At 35.2% G+C, this 18,706-nt stretch overlaps 1 protein-coding gene and 1 long non-coding RNA gene across 2 annotated transcripts; both read left to right on the forward strand.

Annotated features, from left to right (window-relative positions):
• Nucleotides 1–3,896: 3,896 nt before the first annotated feature.
• LOC141482255 (uncharacterized) lies at nucleotides 3,897–4,513 on the forward strand. Its single transcript, XR_012465420.1, has 3 exons — nucleotides 3,897–4,010; nucleotides 4,105–4,293; nucleotides 4,412–4,513. It is a non-coding gene; the product is annotated as an uncharacterized lncRNA (long non-coding RNA).
• A 6,297-nt stretch (nucleotides 4,514–10,810) lies between these two features.
• Frmd5 (FERM domain containing) lies at nucleotides 10,811–12,143 on the forward strand. Its single transcript, XM_023171338.2, has one exon. The coding sequence runs from the start codon at nucleotides 10,928–10,930 to the stop codon at nucleotides 12,131–12,133; it is 1,206 nt and encodes a 401-aa protein (XP_023027106.2). The 5' UTR covers nucleotides 10,811–10,927; the 3' UTR covers nucleotides 12,134–12,143.
• Nucleotides 12,144–18,706: the final 6,563 nt, after the last annotated feature.

Here is an 18,706-nt window from a genome sequence, read left to right on the forward strand (position 1 = left end):
ACCACGGAGCAATTCTATATAAAACTACTTAGACTAAAGGCAAATTAATACTGAACAATTCATAGTGCACTGAAATGCACTGAAATTGAACGGTTCCTGTGGTTTCCAAGACCAGTGTGTCAATCAATTGGTGCTTTTTCCAGTATTAAATTCCTGGTACTTACGCAACCATCCCAAAATGATATATTGAGTTTAGGGATGAATGAATTCCCAACTTTGAAAAGCCAAATTTTGGTCAGTTTGATTCACTTCTATTTATTATATTGAGATGATTGTGTGTCGTTTAATGAAGTCATGAGCGTTTGATCCTAGGATCTCATACATTTCATACAGTTCTCGTAAATTTCCCAATGACCATAATTATCAATTTCAAATTGCATCTCATGAAAAATAATACATTCCATATCATCCAGATATCCATGCCGCCGAATGACGTAACCTAAAACTACTAAACACTGCTGCAGAACTGAATACATAATTACTCCATGTATCCAAAGTTACCCCAAGATTAGAAGCATCTATTTGATTATTCCCATTATTCAGGAAAGCATGTTGTCATATCGCGTAACTTCATACTCCCCGAGCTGGCATTGGAAAGATCACGACAGTGAAAGCTCGGGTTCGGTTTCAGCGCCGTGTCTACACTCGCTGAATCTTTCCTAGCTTTCAGGTGTCACTTTTAATTTTCTCTGAATAATGTTACGGGTCTGGATTTGCTGCGTTCGAAATTCCTCTCGGGTGTCATAGCATCACGAATGCCTTGTTGTATTACCAGCTTGCTGAAAAATCGTGTAATTTTTCAGTATCACACTGAGCACATGAACTTTGAATTGTTGCTGAACAGAAACATATTTGGAGTGTCTATGAGATACTTATTATAAAACGTTTCTATACACAATATGTAACAGTTATAAATTAAGCAAAGTCTTCAGAATTTTGTCGGTTTCATCATATAATTTCATGGCATCAAGTTTCGAATTCTGGCCCGAACAATTTAGTAGTTTCATGTGTTCGGTTGCTATTTGTAAATATTGAAATTGATTGTTAATTTTTATTATTTTTGATATAGTACTATAGTAAGTGTTGCATGTATATTATGAAAAATGTATAATATTTGTAGTTAATTATTTGTAAAGCACTTTTTATGTAAATTATTCGAAACTAAGCTTTGTGTATCTTTTAACACACCATTCTATCAAATACAAAGATGCTAATAAATTTCTTTTGGCAAAAGCTTTGTTTGTTTGCAAATTCCCACTTTTTTTCCAATCCCAGAGATCGCCGGAGGTGGTTCGCGATATTTCGTACCAAAGAATTCAAGCCTCGAAATGGTCAACCCACAGTAATCCAGGTTGAGGATTTGAGGATCCTGGTGGAGGCTGACCCATCATAAATGGTGCGTGGGATGACGGAGGAACTGAGGGTCAGCTTCCATGCGGTTTTTGAAGGTTTAAAACGTATTAGAAACGTCGAAAAGCTCCAAAAGTGGGTGCCCCACAATCTGAACGATCGCTGGAAAGGGTCAGGTTTTCTAGTCTGCTCTTCTTTGCTTTTGCGCAACCAAAACGATTCTTTTTTTAATCGGATCGTCACGTGTGTTGAAAAGTGGATCCTCCACGACAGCAGGAGACATCAGGACAGTGGATAGACACCAGTGAGCCACCCAGGCACTCCCAAAAGGCGAAATCTCATCAAAAAAGACTATGGTTACTGTTTGGTGGTCAGCTGCTGATGTAATTCACTATAACTTTCTGCAACCGAACCAAACCATCATAGCAGCGGCCTATTTTGAGGAAATCGATAAAATGTACCCCTTTGGAAACCATCTTGTAACAAAGGGGAATAGTCCAACAACGACTATGAAGAATTATTATTGGTAGAAAAAGGTTTGGAACTCAATCTTCTGTTATTATTGGCAATTGATTGATTTGAAAATTCTGAGAATTTATGGCCGAATGGAATTGAATTCTTCCCCTCTTTCGAGTCTGTTTTCCAATGTGGAAATTAGTTCAATATACATCCATCCAATCAATGAGTTGGTAAAATTGTTCAATGAGTTTATACCTGAAACTCAATCAAAATTACTAGTTATTGAGTAGCTAAAAGGACATTTGATTCAACTTGTTATTATATAAAGCACTAATTAGGTAGAATTATGTGCCGCATGAGGAAGCTTTTGTATAATTCATAAGTGTTACTTAAATACAATCTAGGTTGTCAATTTTGATAATTGAAACGAAACCAGGAGATTATGATAGGCAGAAATATACTTTCATCATAAATTGATAGCTAACACACATTATACATTATGCTGTCTTTCAATTGGTTTCTAGTATATGGAATAATTTCAATAATGCCAAAAAGTGCTTAGCAGTCTTTTCAGATTTGGCGAAAGCCTTTGGCACTGTCAATCATCATATCTTACTGAGGCGTTTATAATTCATTGGAGTAAGAGGAATCACCCTTAACCTTTTTGAAAACTACTTATCTGGCAGAAATCAGATTGTTAAAATCAACAATATTTATAGTGATCCACTAACTATAACGATGGGCGTTCCCCAGGGGACAGTACTAGGCCCAATTTTGTTCTTGATATACATCAATGACATTAACAAACTTGAAAACATCCAAGGCAGCATTATATCTTATGCAGACGATACAGCTCTATCATTTCTAGCGATACGTGAGACGACGTCTTTAAGAGAGTTGAAAGGGGACTCACATCTGTTTTCTCTTGGTTAAACACAAATCTTTTGAGTCTACACATCGCTGAAACTTAATACGTAACATTTACCCCCGCAAATAAAGATCAACCTTCCAAAAATAAGCTCACTATATACAAATCTATTTGTCAAACCCCAATGATATGCACATGTCCTATAGTTGATAAGATGAACAAAATGAAATATCTTGGTGTATATGTAGACCAACATCTACGATGGAACGAACATATAGACCAGACCGTTAAAAGACTTAGTAAATAATCTTATAAATTCTACCAACTCAGAAATCTCAATAATAAAAAGCGACTAACAATGATATATAACTCACTCGCAGAATCAGTTCTGAGATATTGCATTATAATATGGAGTGGCGTCAGCAAAAGCCTGTTACATAATCTAGAGGTAATGCAAAATACTATCCTGAAAATCATTTTCAATCGTAAAAAAAGATACTCAACTGTAGCACTATACAAAGAATCAGACTTATTTGATGTGAGAAAATTATACACTTATCACTGCATATTATGGATGCATAATAACCCCACCCCCAATATAAATCATAATTATGAAACCGGTGTCAAACTTCATGAAAAAACGAATGTTTTTCGCTGTAGATTGACTTGCACTAAGAAATTTATATCATAATCTGGCCCAAAACTAATGAACCTAGTTCCTTCAGACAATAAATACAAATTCAAGTCAAAACTGAAAGAACATGTAAATCAAAACTATTTATTGAAATATTGAAATCTGTCTATGAACTGGATTCATAATCGAAGTTCTCTCTAGGCTATGGATATAAACTACATCAAATTGTAGGTAATATTTTGAATTAGTTAACAATCTAACGTCACCTTCTTTTCGACTATTATACTTTCTCTTTCCACTAGTTTTCCTTCCTTCCTACTATTTTGGTTTATCATGCAACATAATACCTCATTTATATTGATATTGATATATTGATATATTGAAGTACAGTTTATATATTTACATGTAATATATCGTGTTTTTCAAAAGTCTCAGATCAAGTAACTTGGCCTAGATATGTTCATCTGTTCTGCCATGTACTAGATCTATAGACTTTCTAAAAAAGTGTACATTTTATGATAATAACTAAGCAGTGAGTAGAGAAAAAATTTAGTAGAAAAATTAACATGATAGATTCAATGAATTATTTATTTATTTTTTAAAATAACAAATAATTATATAATATAAGTTGCAAATGGTGAGGATTCCAAACCGTTTCAAGCAGGGTCAGTTACAGAGGAGAACAGATAGTTTTTAAAGGTAAGGTTCATATTAAATTATTATTCATTATATTATAAAATTTGTTTGAAAATTGTAGAATATGTTTCTTTGTTTCTTTTTTGAATTGTTCTAGTTTTCGAATACATTTCAATTCAATCGGAATGCAGTTGAAGAATTTAGGGCCGAAGAAAAAGAAAGATCTTTGCGTTAAAGATTTTCTGAAAAGTTGTATACTGAGATTCAAATTACTAGTGGATCTGGTTATTCCAGTTTTTCTCTGGTTAGATGTTTCGTGTCTGATGTACATTCTTTTTAAACACTGGTGAGTAAATAACAGTTTTATATTCAAGACCTGTGATTCTTGGTATAGCATGTCAGTGGAATAGCGTTTATTTTTTTTTCAGAATAATTCTTAGAAGAATATTTTGTGTTTTTTGCAGAGAATCAAGTGTAGTATTGAAGGCCCCACCCCATGCTGTAATACAGTAGGTCATTACAGATTCAGCTAGGGAATTGTAAAGTAAAAGGAGATTTCTTCTGGTAAGTGTTTATGTACGTATATGTGTATATATGCGTGTATGGATGCATATGTATATATGTGTATGTGCATGTATATGTGTATATGCATGTATATGTGTATATATATAATCAACGTTTAAGTTGTTTATAGGTTGATACTACAACTCAAGCTCTGCTTAGGTGGATCAGCCTTCAGAATTATTTATTTTTAATTCACTTACTTACAATTATTTAATTTAATTCATAATTATCAAAATATGTAATTACCTGAATGAAATTTATCTATCTATTTATGGTTGAACCAGTCGAAGGTGGTATTTAGATCTTGTCCAATTTCAAGTTTGAGGTCATGCCGTTTGTCACCGGATTAAAATGGCGATATTATCAGCAAAACTCATTATTTCCCAAGAGGTTTGTGAGATTAGTAAGTTATTGATGTAAATAATTAATAGTATCGGTCCCAAAAGCATGCACAATGAATTCACATTTTGTCTTGGTCCTCAAGTTCCACTCCAAACTAAGGTAGATAGGATTCTCTTACAAAGTCGGAAATGGGTTTCCTCAATTTTTGCAATATGTATTCGAAACAACTGTGACTCTGGCTGCACCAGATGAAAAAAAAAGCATTGCTCTGTGTAATTCATTTACTAAAGGCTGTACAAAGTTCTTAAAAATTTGCAACTTTTGTCCACTACACCGAACGATGTTCTTATTCAAAATTTTTAAATACTTTCAACAGTGACAACGTTTCATTCTCTCGTGAGGTGCTTGCTTCACTTTCAATCAGTCTGAACTGTCATTTTTTTTCTGTTGCCAGTACCCTACCTTACAACTGGTGAGAAATTCAAATCTTGTGTTGATTATGAGACCTTTTCAGAAGTTTCTTGTCAAGTGGAAAGTACAAAACAACTATTGATAAACAATAAATCCTTATGTCTAGTGACTACATTACTAAAAGGTGAAACAATTCTGGTACTCGAAAGGAAAGAGATGTAACAAATCTGGTACTTACAAAGAAAATGGTAAGGTAAAGAGAAGCTTCGAAAACGCTATAGCCTTTTCAATTGATTTTTGAAGACCTGAAGTGATTCATTAAACATATCTAAATTATTATGATATTTATTTCCCAGCTCCAGAATACGAGGAATCGGACTGTTCAAAGCATAATTGGTATGGAAAAATGTATATCAAAAATGTCGGGATTTCTCGTATCTCCTTGTTTGATATGAAAAGTTTTTAGTTGAGCAGTTATTTCCGAGCAGTTAGTTCTCACTATTTATTAATTTGAAGAGGAAACTCAAGTTCATAGAAATTATCCTAACTTTCAATGATTTTATATTTAACTTAGTTAAAAGTTGACTCTACTCACATTCATTTCGTTGAATATCAAAGTCAAAGCACAATTCCTTAAGAATTTCTTTTGAACATTCTCAAATCGATATTTACATTATAGTATGGGTCCCATATAACCGAACAATATTCAAGAATGAATCTTACGAAAGCACAATATAAAATCTTTTTTGTTTTGATTGAAAAATCAGTAGAATTGTCAATGTTTAGATGTCCCTTCGAAAATCCGTTATGAGACGAGTGTAGTGTAGGCGGTTGAAGTCGAAGCTTGCAACGGACTGCCTTAGGAAGCCTCGCTTATCATTTCTGGTGTTTGTGTTTTTGTAAGGGAAGGGGTCATTTTGAGTTTTAACGAGTTGTGAAATTGTTCTGATGTCCACTTATTGATCTTTGCACAGCATCGGTAGCTATGAACTGCTACAAATACATAAACTATTCCAAGCGACATCTAGCCGTTTTTTCATTAGAATTAAACCATCAATTATATCATGTGTCTCATGAAGTGAACAGTCGAGGAAGTGCAGACCCAGCCGAAACTCTGGAAGTGCCGTTAAAGTGGAGTAATGACGACAATTACCCGTCACGTGACCTATAATTATCACTCAACGGTCGCAGTGTTATAGCACCCTTGGGAGACACTCGCCGAGGTCTGCCCGGGCCCCACAAGACAAGCTAGCACGCGAACTGCCGTGCAGGCCCCATTGTCTGATGTCTTTCGATAGCGGAATATCGTTTGCTAAATTGCCAATTGCCGGCGTTGAATAGTTCCAAAGCTAAACTCAATTTGAAAAATGTCTCGGCTGTTTCGAGATCGGTTCTCATGGACTTGTTGTTCCTTAGAACTGAGGAACATTTCACTTCGTCTAAGAAATAGATAGATAGATGGATAGATAATTCATTAACTACGATACAATAGAATAGAATAGAATAGAATAGAATGGAATGGAATGGAATGGAATGGAATGGAATGGAATGGAATGGAATAGAATATAATAGAATAGAATAGAATAGAATAATGGAATAGAATACGATAGGATATAATAGAATAGAATAGAATAGAATAGAATAGAATAGAATAGAATAGAATAGAATAGAATAGAATAGAATAGAATAGAATAGAATAGAATAGAATAGAATAGAATAGAATAGAATAGAATAGAATAGAATAGAATAGAATAGAATAGAATAGAATAGAATAGAATAGAATAGAATAGAATAGAATAGAATAGAATAGAATAGAATAGAATAGAATAGAATAGAATAGAATAGAATAGAATAGAATAGAATAGAATAGAATAGAATAGAATAGAATAGAATAGAATAGAATAGAATAGAATAGAATAGAATAGAATAGAATAGAGTAGAATAGAACTTCATTGGCCACGTTACATATACCTCCATAGGCTCATCCTACATGACAAATAGTAAAAAATACCTATAATACAAGTATATAAAAAAAAGAAAGAGTATATACTATACAATTGTCTAAAATTGGTAAAAAGTCACACTGAACCTCAGTATCAAATGGAGTTGTCGTTCCAAGGAGCTTTGAGAAATTCATTGATGGATTAAAAACAATAAAATATTAAAATATTATTAAAATATTAATATTAGAATAATAGCACTTTGCATTTTCTCTTGAATAATCCTAGAGGAAGTTGTTTCAAACTAGTTGGTAACTTGTTGTATAACTGCAGTTTAGGTGAGTTAAGTCGATAAAAAGGTATTTAGAACAGATTCGCTGATCTCGTGTTATGATTATGAGATTCAGATACATTCGAATAACAATGCCTGTTTTTGTGAATATTCATCATGGCATAATAGACAAACAGGCAAGGTAGAGGCAAGATGCCATATTTTTCGAAAATTGGCTTGCAGTGAGCATTGAGGTTGACACCAACGATTATCCTCATTGCTTTTCTCTGTAGAACGAATATTTTTGGAGCATAACTTGTGTTCCCCGACAGAAGAATCCCATAAGTGATCTGAGAATGTATTGATGAGTAGTAAGCAGAGATCAGAATGTTGATGTTAACAACCTTTTTTAGTTGTCGCATTAGATAAATATAGCTCGATACTTTCTTACTAAGTTGTCCCTTGTGCCTGGACCAGTTCAGTTTATCATCCAAAACGATTCCAAGCAATGTGACCTCATTAACGTTATGATTTGTTGAAATAACGAGATTTTGAGATTTTTCTATATTTAATTTTAAATTATTGGCATTATACCACACCTCCGCTTGATTTTCTGCCTGTTCAATTATGATATCCAAGTTTTCCGTATTTTTATCCGCGTTTATGAGTGTTGCATCATCAGCAAACATCACTATATTATTTGGAAATAAATGAAAGAACAGATCATTGACGTAGATGATAAACAAAAGTGGTCCAAGAACTGTCCCTTGTGGTAAACCGTGTGTAACTGGCTTGGAACTAGAGTATATGTTGTTAACAAATACCGTCTGCTCCGTGTTCGTGAGATACGATTCAAAAAATTGAAGCGGTAGTCCTCTTATACCATAATGGGATAATTTTTTCAACAAGAAAACATGGGATACATAACGTTTGTAGCAGGTCTTATTAATAAACAGTCCTACCTGGGAGGAAAAGTCCCGGGAATTTTTTTTGTTCAGAATCGGCTTTATTCATCAACGTGATCTCCAACGAGAGCCAGACAATCATTCCAGCGCCGCTCCAACATTTCAATACCACTTTTGTACAACTATTCACCTTTTGCCTCCAAATAGGCCACTTTCAGGAAAAAAACTCTTCTTTTGTGCGACATTTCTTACCAATTAGCATTTTTTTGAGCTTTGCGAATAGCCAGTAGTCACTGGGAGCCAAATCTGGTGAATACGGTGGATGTGAAAGCAATTCGAAGTTCAATTCATGCATTGCAATTGTTTTGTCCACTGAGTTTTGCACCATCGGTGTCTCTATGACCACGTTTGAAGTCAGCCAACCAACGTTCAATTGTTGTTTTTGATAGAGCGGAGTCATTACAACACTTTTCAAGCCATTGCTTCGCAGAATGTTAATTTTTTGGTCGCAGCGACAGCTTGATAGACACCGTTAACTGTTGATCTACTTGCACGAGAACCAAATTGGTGTTTATGAAGAAGATTAGATTTTTTTCGATAACTTTGACAAGGATACAGATTATAGAAATGGGTCTGTAAGTTTGAGGGGCTCCACATTCAGAATGAAACAATTCACGATTTGTGTAAATAGTACTTTCCTTTTGTGCCTTGCTCAAAGGTGTTACGGTTTTTGAAGCAAGGGGTGTGAAAGGAAAATTCGAAAGTTCAACAATCAAAAAAAAATATGAGGGGTGTATGCAAAGCAGTTCAAAAGATCCGAAAATATTTATATAAAAGTAGTTATTTTGGAAGGGCTCTTTATCCTAGTTGGTATCTGGAACTTCTATGCACGCACAATTTTTGTATGAAGTAGAAGGGAAACAGATTTTCTCTCAGAAAATAATCTCTCCTAAGGATCAACACCTTTCAATTTAAACTGAGAGAAGTGTTTTCTCATCTCAGAAAATTTTCAAACGTCGACACGGCACATTTGATTCCAACAAGAGCAGTATATATCAGAAATACGCGACGAACTGTTGCTGCTCATCGTTTTGAGGTTCAACTCAGTACACATCGAACTTAACTGTATGGAAGCTCTTCCATTTGGAGAACTGCGTTTATGTGGAATAAACTTCCTGAGAATGTTTTTCTAAATGGAACGTGAATCGCGCTTCGATATTTCCCTATAGTGCTTGTGTACTGTCCTTAAAACAACAAAACACAATATTTATCCACATCAATCATCAGCGATACCGGAGTGATCCCCACTTCGTAGAAAAAGGGTTGCAACGATGATAATTTTTGTAGAAAAAAAAGCATTGAAAATGTCATACACTCCACCATTCCACCTCACTTTTTACTATTTGCGTAGCATTATCTTCCATATAGCGTATCATTTTCGATAGCGATATGATAACAACATGGAGTTTGTATAAATTTCAATATAAAATGTTGCTTTGACATTTTCTTTATTTTCCTAAAATTAACACCGTCAATTTGTTAGGAATGGCCCCTAGAATTTTTTTTGAGAATACTCTGCATAGATTGTTCAGCAGAAGAACCAAACTATGTAATTTTATCTCAAAAAAATAAACTGAACCTTTTATTTCATGATATTCAATTTCATGAACAAAAAATTTCAAAAGGTTGAAAACTCTCATGAAACGTTTTCTTAAAAAACACTTGAATTTCCTTTATTTTCTTATGTGTGCTGCATTTTCCTGTAAATATTCCAAAAAGAAATGACTCCGGTTCCAGTTGTTTTGCAATGATAAAGACAGAACTATTCTTATTTCAAACGGGTCGCCTTTAAGAGCCCCGTTCATTATTGATATTTGTAGATAGATATTTCAGTCGATTCGTGAGGTTAAAAGACGTCTCTTTTTCCCATCTTCACCTCAATTCTTAGTCGCTTGGAATCACCTAATACCATTTCAATTTCAATATATGTGAATATCTTTGTTTATTTCTCCTCATTGTTTTTTTGTTGGCAACTGAGAAAGTTCTATAAAAAGGTGGAAAGCATTTAATTCAGAATGAACCCTTTGACGAATTGTCCATACATGCAGTCAAGCCGTCCTCCAGGCCTGTCTCCCAGGCCGTCTCCCGGTCTGTGGGTGATCTACTTGAATAATTTTAGTATGGTCCTGCTGCTGGATGTATCTTGCATAAATGTGTGTCGGATATCATTCAATATCCAGCGTGGTATTAGCCGGAAAACTAGTTGTTTTCCGACAGACGTTTACCAGACCCTACTGTATAGCTAGTTGGAGGATATGAATATCTCGGGATACTATTTCGAAATATTTATTTCCTTATACAGTTGTGGATATAACCTGGCCTTATACTTGACTAATTGTCACTTCAAAATTTCTCTAGCGGAAGTAATTTTGTCACTCAATTCTGTCAAGAATGACACTCGGCAAAACGTCATGACATTCATCAAATCGTTCTATAATGTAAAGTGAATTTGAGTCATTTCGAGAATAAATTATCTTTCAAAATTTCATGATGAAGACCGTCGTTTCCAAAACTGGAGTGGAAGTTATCTATCCTTGCTCAGTTCATTTACTCGCGAACGGCGAAATCCTGGAGTGCGAGTACAAATCTGACAATGTTGGAAGAGATCTGATCGACTACATTTGCGATCAATTGAATATACAGGAGAAGGACATCTGGGGTCTTCGATTCGTGGATACTTTCGAGCAAAGACACTGGCTGGATTTGAACAAATTGATAAGACCCCAAGTCAAAAACGTTTGCCCCATCCACTTTCACTTCAGAATGAAGGTATATCCACCTGAGCCATACAAACTGCTGGATCTGGAAACGAAATTCCAGATATTCATGCAACTGAAGCTGGACCTCATGAGTGGTAGGCTATGCTGCGGTCCTAGCGATTCATCACTATTTGTGGCCCTGATTCTTCAATATACGTATGGAGATTTCGACCCTGAGAGACACTCTGGCAACTACATCAAGGAGAAGATCATCATGAACCAGTCGTTCGCTGGAGAAATGAAAGCGATTGACCTCCACAAGCATCACTTGAGGAGCTTGAACCCCACTCAAATAATGGATCTTTTCCTGAGGATGGCTTGCCAACTGGAAACCTACGGGGTTGACCCACATTTGGTAGAGAACTTAAGCCACCAAAAGTTCAATTTGTGGATCAATTATAAGGGTATGGTCACATACGTAGAGGGAAAGAAGAGCCAGCACATAGACTGGATGAATATAAATAAAATTCAGCAAGAAGACAATAAATTAATGGTTCATTTATGCTCCGGTGGAACTGAAACATTTTTTTCTCTCACAAAACCGGAATGTAATTATATATATCAGAGTGCTGTTGATCACCTCATCTACTTCACAACTTCCGGAACACAGTCGACGGTGGGTCATATTGGCAATGATAGCATGGAAGAGCTTCATAAAGACCTGAAAGTATTCGAGAAACTGGAGAATTCTGGAAACGTTGCTAGTGAATCAACGAAACGTCAAGAGAGATCAAAATATGGGGTGTCTAGGATATCCAAATTCCATTCTCCGCTGTGTCAATTTTATGTCACCGCACTTATGGTGTTTGCCATTGGAGTAGCAATTGAGTTATACATAGCTTTTGGTTATAACTCCCTCAAACATTATATTATGAAGATACATCGTAAATTGATAGAAAAATACTTTTGGAATAAGCTCAGTAAAATTTTTTAACTCTTCAAAATACTCATTTGTCTCGAAGCTAGAAATAAGGAAATTATATAAATATGAAGAGCTGGTGTTGAATCCTAAAAATGTGTGTTTGGTGTCTGGTTTTCGATTATTTTGAGCTTTCTGTTTTGCTCGCAAGGTAGAATGAATTAAGGTTAGGTCAAGTCTATATTGAGTGGGTCTATTCGATCCTCCACCGCAACCCGCAAGGGTTGTCGATTATTTTATATAGTGGGTGATCCTTCAGATAAGATGGTGAGGATGTGGTTCTACCAAAGTCTGAAAACCTGATTTGGTCCGCAGCGGGGCAGGAACAGAGTATATGCTCTGCTGTTTCATCATTTTCCAAACAGAAGCAACACACTGTCTTCCGACAGTCTGAGTCTTTGCATATGATGAATCAAATGACAGTGACCTGTGCGAAGGCCTGTTAGACATGGTAGTTCATCCCTACTGTAGTCCAATAACTGTTTGGTTTCGAACTTCAAAGGGTGAATAAACGCCTTGGAGTGAGCCAATCCTAGAAGATTTCGCAAGAAGTCTTCAAATATCCTTGCCATCCAGGTGTTCACTGTTTGTTTGGCGAAAACCTAAGCGAGGCCAGTGACAGGTTCTGGTCCAATGAAGCTGCTTGCAGCATCTGTACAGTGTATTCATTTGTTATTGGTCTTTGTTGGGGAATCATACTTTTGAAAATCAACGCATATACCTCTCAAGACATTTGTCGCAGCAGCAGACGGAACCTTTGCTACTGCAGGTTCCATTCGATCACGACCTGCCAGCCCCATATTCTCGGAAGAGGTACAGAAAGTGAAAAATACCGTGGTAATACCAGAGCAACAAACTACAATAAAATGATGACATCAGATATACAAAGCGTTTCTGACGCACGAGCTCACAATTTTCCTGGGTCAAAGTAAGGGTCAAATATCTACACAACTACAGCAGATGCTATTCAAATTGAAGGGATTATAATTTTGGTAGTGATTAATTTTTGGGAAAGAAAGTTTTTGGCTTTCTACTACTCCATCTTGATACAAAAAAAGATGAGGGAATCTTCATGATCTACACATCCATGCATAGAGTTACTTATTTTCAAATTGATTACTTCCTTCCTTTCTTTGGAAGATTCCCTCATCTTTTTTTGTATCAAGATGGAGTAGTAGAAAGGCAAAAACTTTCTTTCCCAAAAATTAATCACTCCCAAAATTACAATCCCTTCAATTCAAATAAGATTCCTCTCGGCTGGGATTAAATCAAATAGGTGAATGCATGTCATTACGATGTCATCGATGACATAAACAGATCAAGCTTATTCCGTGACATTGAAAATCGTAATTCATGAATGAATTGTGTGTATTTTCTATGATTATATCCAATTTGGTACTGAAGAGCATTAGGGCAAGTGTCTGACGGCGAAACATCGATTTATACCAGTGAGGATGGCAGTGTTCCATGTAAGTGCAATTTGTTACCATTCATTTAAAGTAGAACTCATGTGAATGATATCTAATTTTTTTTCCACAACGAATGTTTGAAATACAAAATGACTAGAGAAAAGTATCTTCTGTATAATTCAGTGTTCAAATAGAAGTATTTGTTTCGAAAGGATTCTTTTCTTTCGTGTAATTCAATGTTTATATGAAAGTAGCTGTTTCAGGAGGACTTTCTTCCCGTTTGTGTCTGAAAGTTACTTCCTTGCATGATCTACACATCCATGTATAGAGTTACTTATTTTCAAATTGATTACTTCCTTCCTTTCTTTGGAAGATTTCCTCATCTTTTTTTTATCAAGCTGGAGTAGTAGAAAGCCAAACACTTTCTTTTGCTATTTAAATGTTGAGAATGGAGACTGGCCTATTTCCTGGGATATGAAGGAACAGTTCTACGTTAGAATCACTCACAAACGATGTTTTTGAACGCCATTCTTTCCCTTGCTTTCATAAGTTAATCTTGACACAGTTCCAGTTTCTCTTGTAGATTCTGGATCAACCAATAATCGCTCCGTCCCTGGGAAATTGAAAACTGCCATTTACCGTTGGACTAATTTCACATTTATTAATGATAATATGATTCTGAAAATCGCCTGATATGTAGGTTAGATTCAGCCCAACCCAGGTTTCATAATTTCCGCTCTTTTCACAGAAATGAAAATCAATAAAATAATGGATCTCTTTGTCAACTACTAGTGGATTGACTAATTCCATGGTTAGCTATCGAATTTTCAATATGGGATTCTTGAAGTGGCATGTGAAGAAAATGCACGAAATGACTCAGAATTGATTGTTCAATAATATGTTTTGATGGATATGAAATTCACATTACGAAATTCTCTGTACAATAGTTGAATCATAATTTGACTCATTTCTACCATTTGGAAATGAAGCTGACCCATTATTGTAATATTTTTTTTAAACAGTTTACAAAACCTTCGACAAGCGTTTTACTACACAAGATCTTCTCTAGGCATTTTCAATACTCCAGTATTTAATAGTGTCGCAACTCAGTGCTCGCTTGGCTTATTAACGAGATGATTTTATTCGCTGTTTCACCCATTCATCATTCATTCAAATAATGAAAGGACTCAATAAAAAACTTAATAAACTTACATTATACTGCCACCCAGCAAGATCGAAGGAAAGGAGATGTGCTGCATTGCTGAAACCTTTTCTGAAGATCAATAGATACTGAATGAATTTCTCAATACTGTCTGTTGATGATCTTGACCTTCCTCAATATTTATGAAGATTTATACGCAGATATTGCAACTTTGAGCCGGTCACTGTACTAAGGTAAAATGCTCAGTTTGCAATCTGTGCATAGATTGCGTATTTGGAGATTGTTTTATATTTCTATATTCTGTGATCGTATCAATTTTGATGTCTATGAACTTGTAATATTAAAAGATGGAATTCTGAATACTGAGTGTTTTTGTTTTAGAATATTGAAGTTGAGGTTGGGACATCTTTTAATTCATATGTATTCACTTAAATGAATTTAAATTATTCCATGATTATTTTCCATATTAGACAATAGTGAAACATTAGAAAATACCGGTTGCGCTTTCATAAACTATTCATTGAACATCTCACAAGAAAATGAAGAGTATCATTTAAAACTTTTTTACTTTCGATTTGGATTCTAGGTCAAGTTTCTGGGTGAACAAATGAACACAGTTGTATTATATTGAGAAGGAAATAATTGAACAAAATATAAGGTCTTTCAACAGGGACTTCCGAAATTTGACAATTGATAATGGTCGTATTGTTGAAGCTACATCTACTCAATTAGTTTATTAGGCTGTTTTTTCAAATTACCATGGGCAGATATAGTATCCAATAACACGTGCCAATAATTGTTTTATGAAAATGAGTGTTTTATTCGGGCAACATACCGTGCGCTTCGCCCATTTTGAGGTCACCATAATCGTCCTACTGAGAGCATTATCCGCAATTAATTTTAGGCCACTGGCTCAGTAAACGATCGACCAACAGCCGTATGTCGACGAAACGCAAGATCTGCCAAAAATATCGCCGCTGTCTGTGAGAGTGTGCAGAAGAATCCGAGGCGGTCGAATTCACGTCGCTCACAAGGACTAGGCCTTTCACAGACCACAACTTGGCGAATTTCACGTCATACATGGATCTGCAACCGTACAAAATTTGACTGACCCCGGAACTGAAGGTAAACGACCATAGACAACGATGTGTGTTCGCTGAATTAGTTCTGGAGCAATTGGCAACTGATCCTAATTTTCATAAAAAAATCATCTTCAGCGATGGGGTCCATTTTTGGATGAAAGGGTACGTGAACAAATAAAATTGGTGGATCTGGGACTACACTAATCCACAAGAGATCCAAGAGCCTCTAATGTATCCTGAAAAATCCACTGTTTGATGTGGATTTCGGGCTGACAGTCCATATTTATTTGAGAATGACATTGACCAGGCCACTGTCAACGTCGAGCACTATAGGTCGATGATTACAAGCTTGTTTTGACCTGAGTTGAATGATTTAGACACCAACGACATGTGGTTTCAGCATTTCTTTGGAGTTTACTAGACAAAATTGACAAATTACACAGAAGTGGAGTCTATAAGCTTGACTGATCTGCATCTTACATTGGCAGAACATGTAAACCTCTCTTCACTCGCATCAATGAACACTTTGAATCGTAACTTTAGCTCCAATAGAAATTCCAAAATTTTACATGAAATTGATAATAGGAATTTCTTCAGACTGAACTTGTTTGAAGAGCTGGAGATTTCCAAAGAACTTTCCAATAATGATCACTGCTTGAATATTCAAGTGAACTTAAACAGAGATTTCCTTCCCTTTCATAAAAGGATTATGAATTGTTGAATTGATTGAAATTTATTATTAAAATACTTCATTCTATATTGGCTTCTACACAACAAAACATTTTTTAAATCCATAATGGATCACTCCTCAAGTTGGCACCATTATTTTCAACATGACCCTTGACACATTCTGTCTCAAGTTGCCCTTCTTTCATATAATACTTTGACTGAACCACATGAACTCAATCCAAAAATGCATTTCCTTGGCTATCAGCCTATTTTGTTCTATATAAATCAAATATTACAGATGTGCCAAGTACTCATTTTTTATATTTCCTGTTGCCCGACAAGTAAGTAATCATAAACAACAATAAATTTCGTAAATTTCATAACCTCAAAAATGTTTTCAAATTTAATTTTCACAAAACTTTCTTTTCAATTAGATCACTCACTTTCAGGTGAGCACTGATGACGACGAGAGTCGAAAGCGCTTTGCAATAATTTTATAATTATACAGTTTCATACAAAAATAATTTTCGATTCATTCATTTTTCTTGTAGGGTTTTCTTGAGTTTTCTTGAGTCGCAGGTGTTTGCAAATGTGCCCCAAAACAGAGCGGTCCTCAAAGTCAATATAACCCATGCTATCAGTTAAATTCAGCGTGATTTATGCGCTAATCATGAAAAATTGGAAATATTAGGTGCCTCAGAGAAGCCGATTTTATATTTCACACAAAATGGCATCAATAGGTCTTTCAGACGAATAAAAAACTTCGATTATATCCCGCACACACTTGTTTTCAAATTTAGAGATAAGGAGAGCTCATTAAAAGACCCTATATAACAAAGGAAACAAAATTTCACTAGAACAATGATGCCTGGACCTTATATTTGGCGAAGTCGCACTTATACGTGGCGCATTCATACATTTTTCTGTCCTCTTTCACCAATTCTTCTGATCATCAATACGATATACAGTGCGGTCCATATGTATGGAATAAATTCATTTTTAGCGTTATTATGTACTATGTGAAAAAAACCTGAATCAGGTCGATTTTTATTCTCAAATTGACAATTTACAGTATGAAAATATTATCCCCCTCCAGCACCCCTTCTGAATTATAAGCACCCCCTCGAAAATTTTAAATAGCAAAGGGGGTTGTGTGGCACCTTGTTGGAAAGGGATTTTAGTCTCCTCTGTTTATCAATATGAATTTCTTTAAGTTTGGTGCAATCATAACTGAGAAAATTTATTTTTACAATTGAATTAAATGTTCAAAATGACCACCATTATTCACTTCTTGACAATAACCTGATCTATTGAACAGACCATCCCTGTAACACGCTTTTTACTAACCTTGACTCCTGGAAAAAATCTTTGAATATAAAATATTAGACAAAAAGCCAAATAAACAATTGATATGAATCTAGTAGGCTGCTAAAACGTCAGTTTAATATTTGGGGGCGTATTGAATTTAATTATGGCTCATTTGTCCGAGACTCAAAGAATAGACAATTATGATTGGTTGTGGTAGTAAAACAAGAACTCAAAAGGAGGTTTGTGAAATTTTTAATAATAAATACCCTGGTCAACACGTGTCGCAGTCTACAGTTAGCAAAATTGAAAAAAAGTTTCTTGAAACTGGACATGTAAAAAATATTGGAAAACCAGGTAGAGATGTTCAATTCACTGATGAAAAAAAGTTAGATGTACTTCTAGAGATTGAGGAAAATCCGCATAAGACAACTCGAGAACTTGCCGCCGACAATGATGTAAGGAAATCATCTATTTTGAGAGTTTTGCATAAAGAAAAATACCACCCTTACAAAGTTCAGTTGGTTCAGGAGTTAAATGAAGATGATCCTGATGGAAGGCAAGAATTCTGTGAATTGATAATGGACAGAATGAACGCAGATTTGCAGTTCATAAACAAAATAGTGTTTTCTGATGAGGCGACGTTTCATTTGAACAGAACAGTTAACAGACAGAACTGTACATGTTGAAGCAGAGAAAATCCTCACTGGATGTGTGCGACTCACACTCAATATCCTGAAAAAGTTAACGTTTGGGCTGGTATCATTAACAATAAAATTATTGGCCCTTATTTTTTTGAGGGCACTGTTAATAGTGAGGTTTATCTAGATTTTTTGATTAACTTTTCAGTGCCTACATTACAAATACAATTTCCTGATGTTAATCATCCAAATGAGATAGATCGAACTATTTACTACCAATAAGACGGAGCTTCACCGCATTTTGCACGTACAGTTAGAAA

This window comes from Leptinotarsa decemlineata, unplaced genomic scaffold (assembly GCF_025532065.1).
Source record: "Leptinotarsa decemlineata unplaced genomic scaffold, Ldec_3_MD MMD2_tig00000882_RagTag_RagTag, whole genome shotgun sequence".
Taxonomy (NCBI): Eukaryota; Metazoa; Arthropoda; class Insecta; order Coleoptera; family Chrysomelidae; genus Leptinotarsa; species Leptinotarsa decemlineata.

Coding starts and splice junctions, on each gene's coding strand:
- Frmd5 (XM_023171338.2), top strand. CDS start 10,928: ATGATGAAGACCGTCGTTTCCAAAACTGGAGTGGAAGTTATCTATCCT.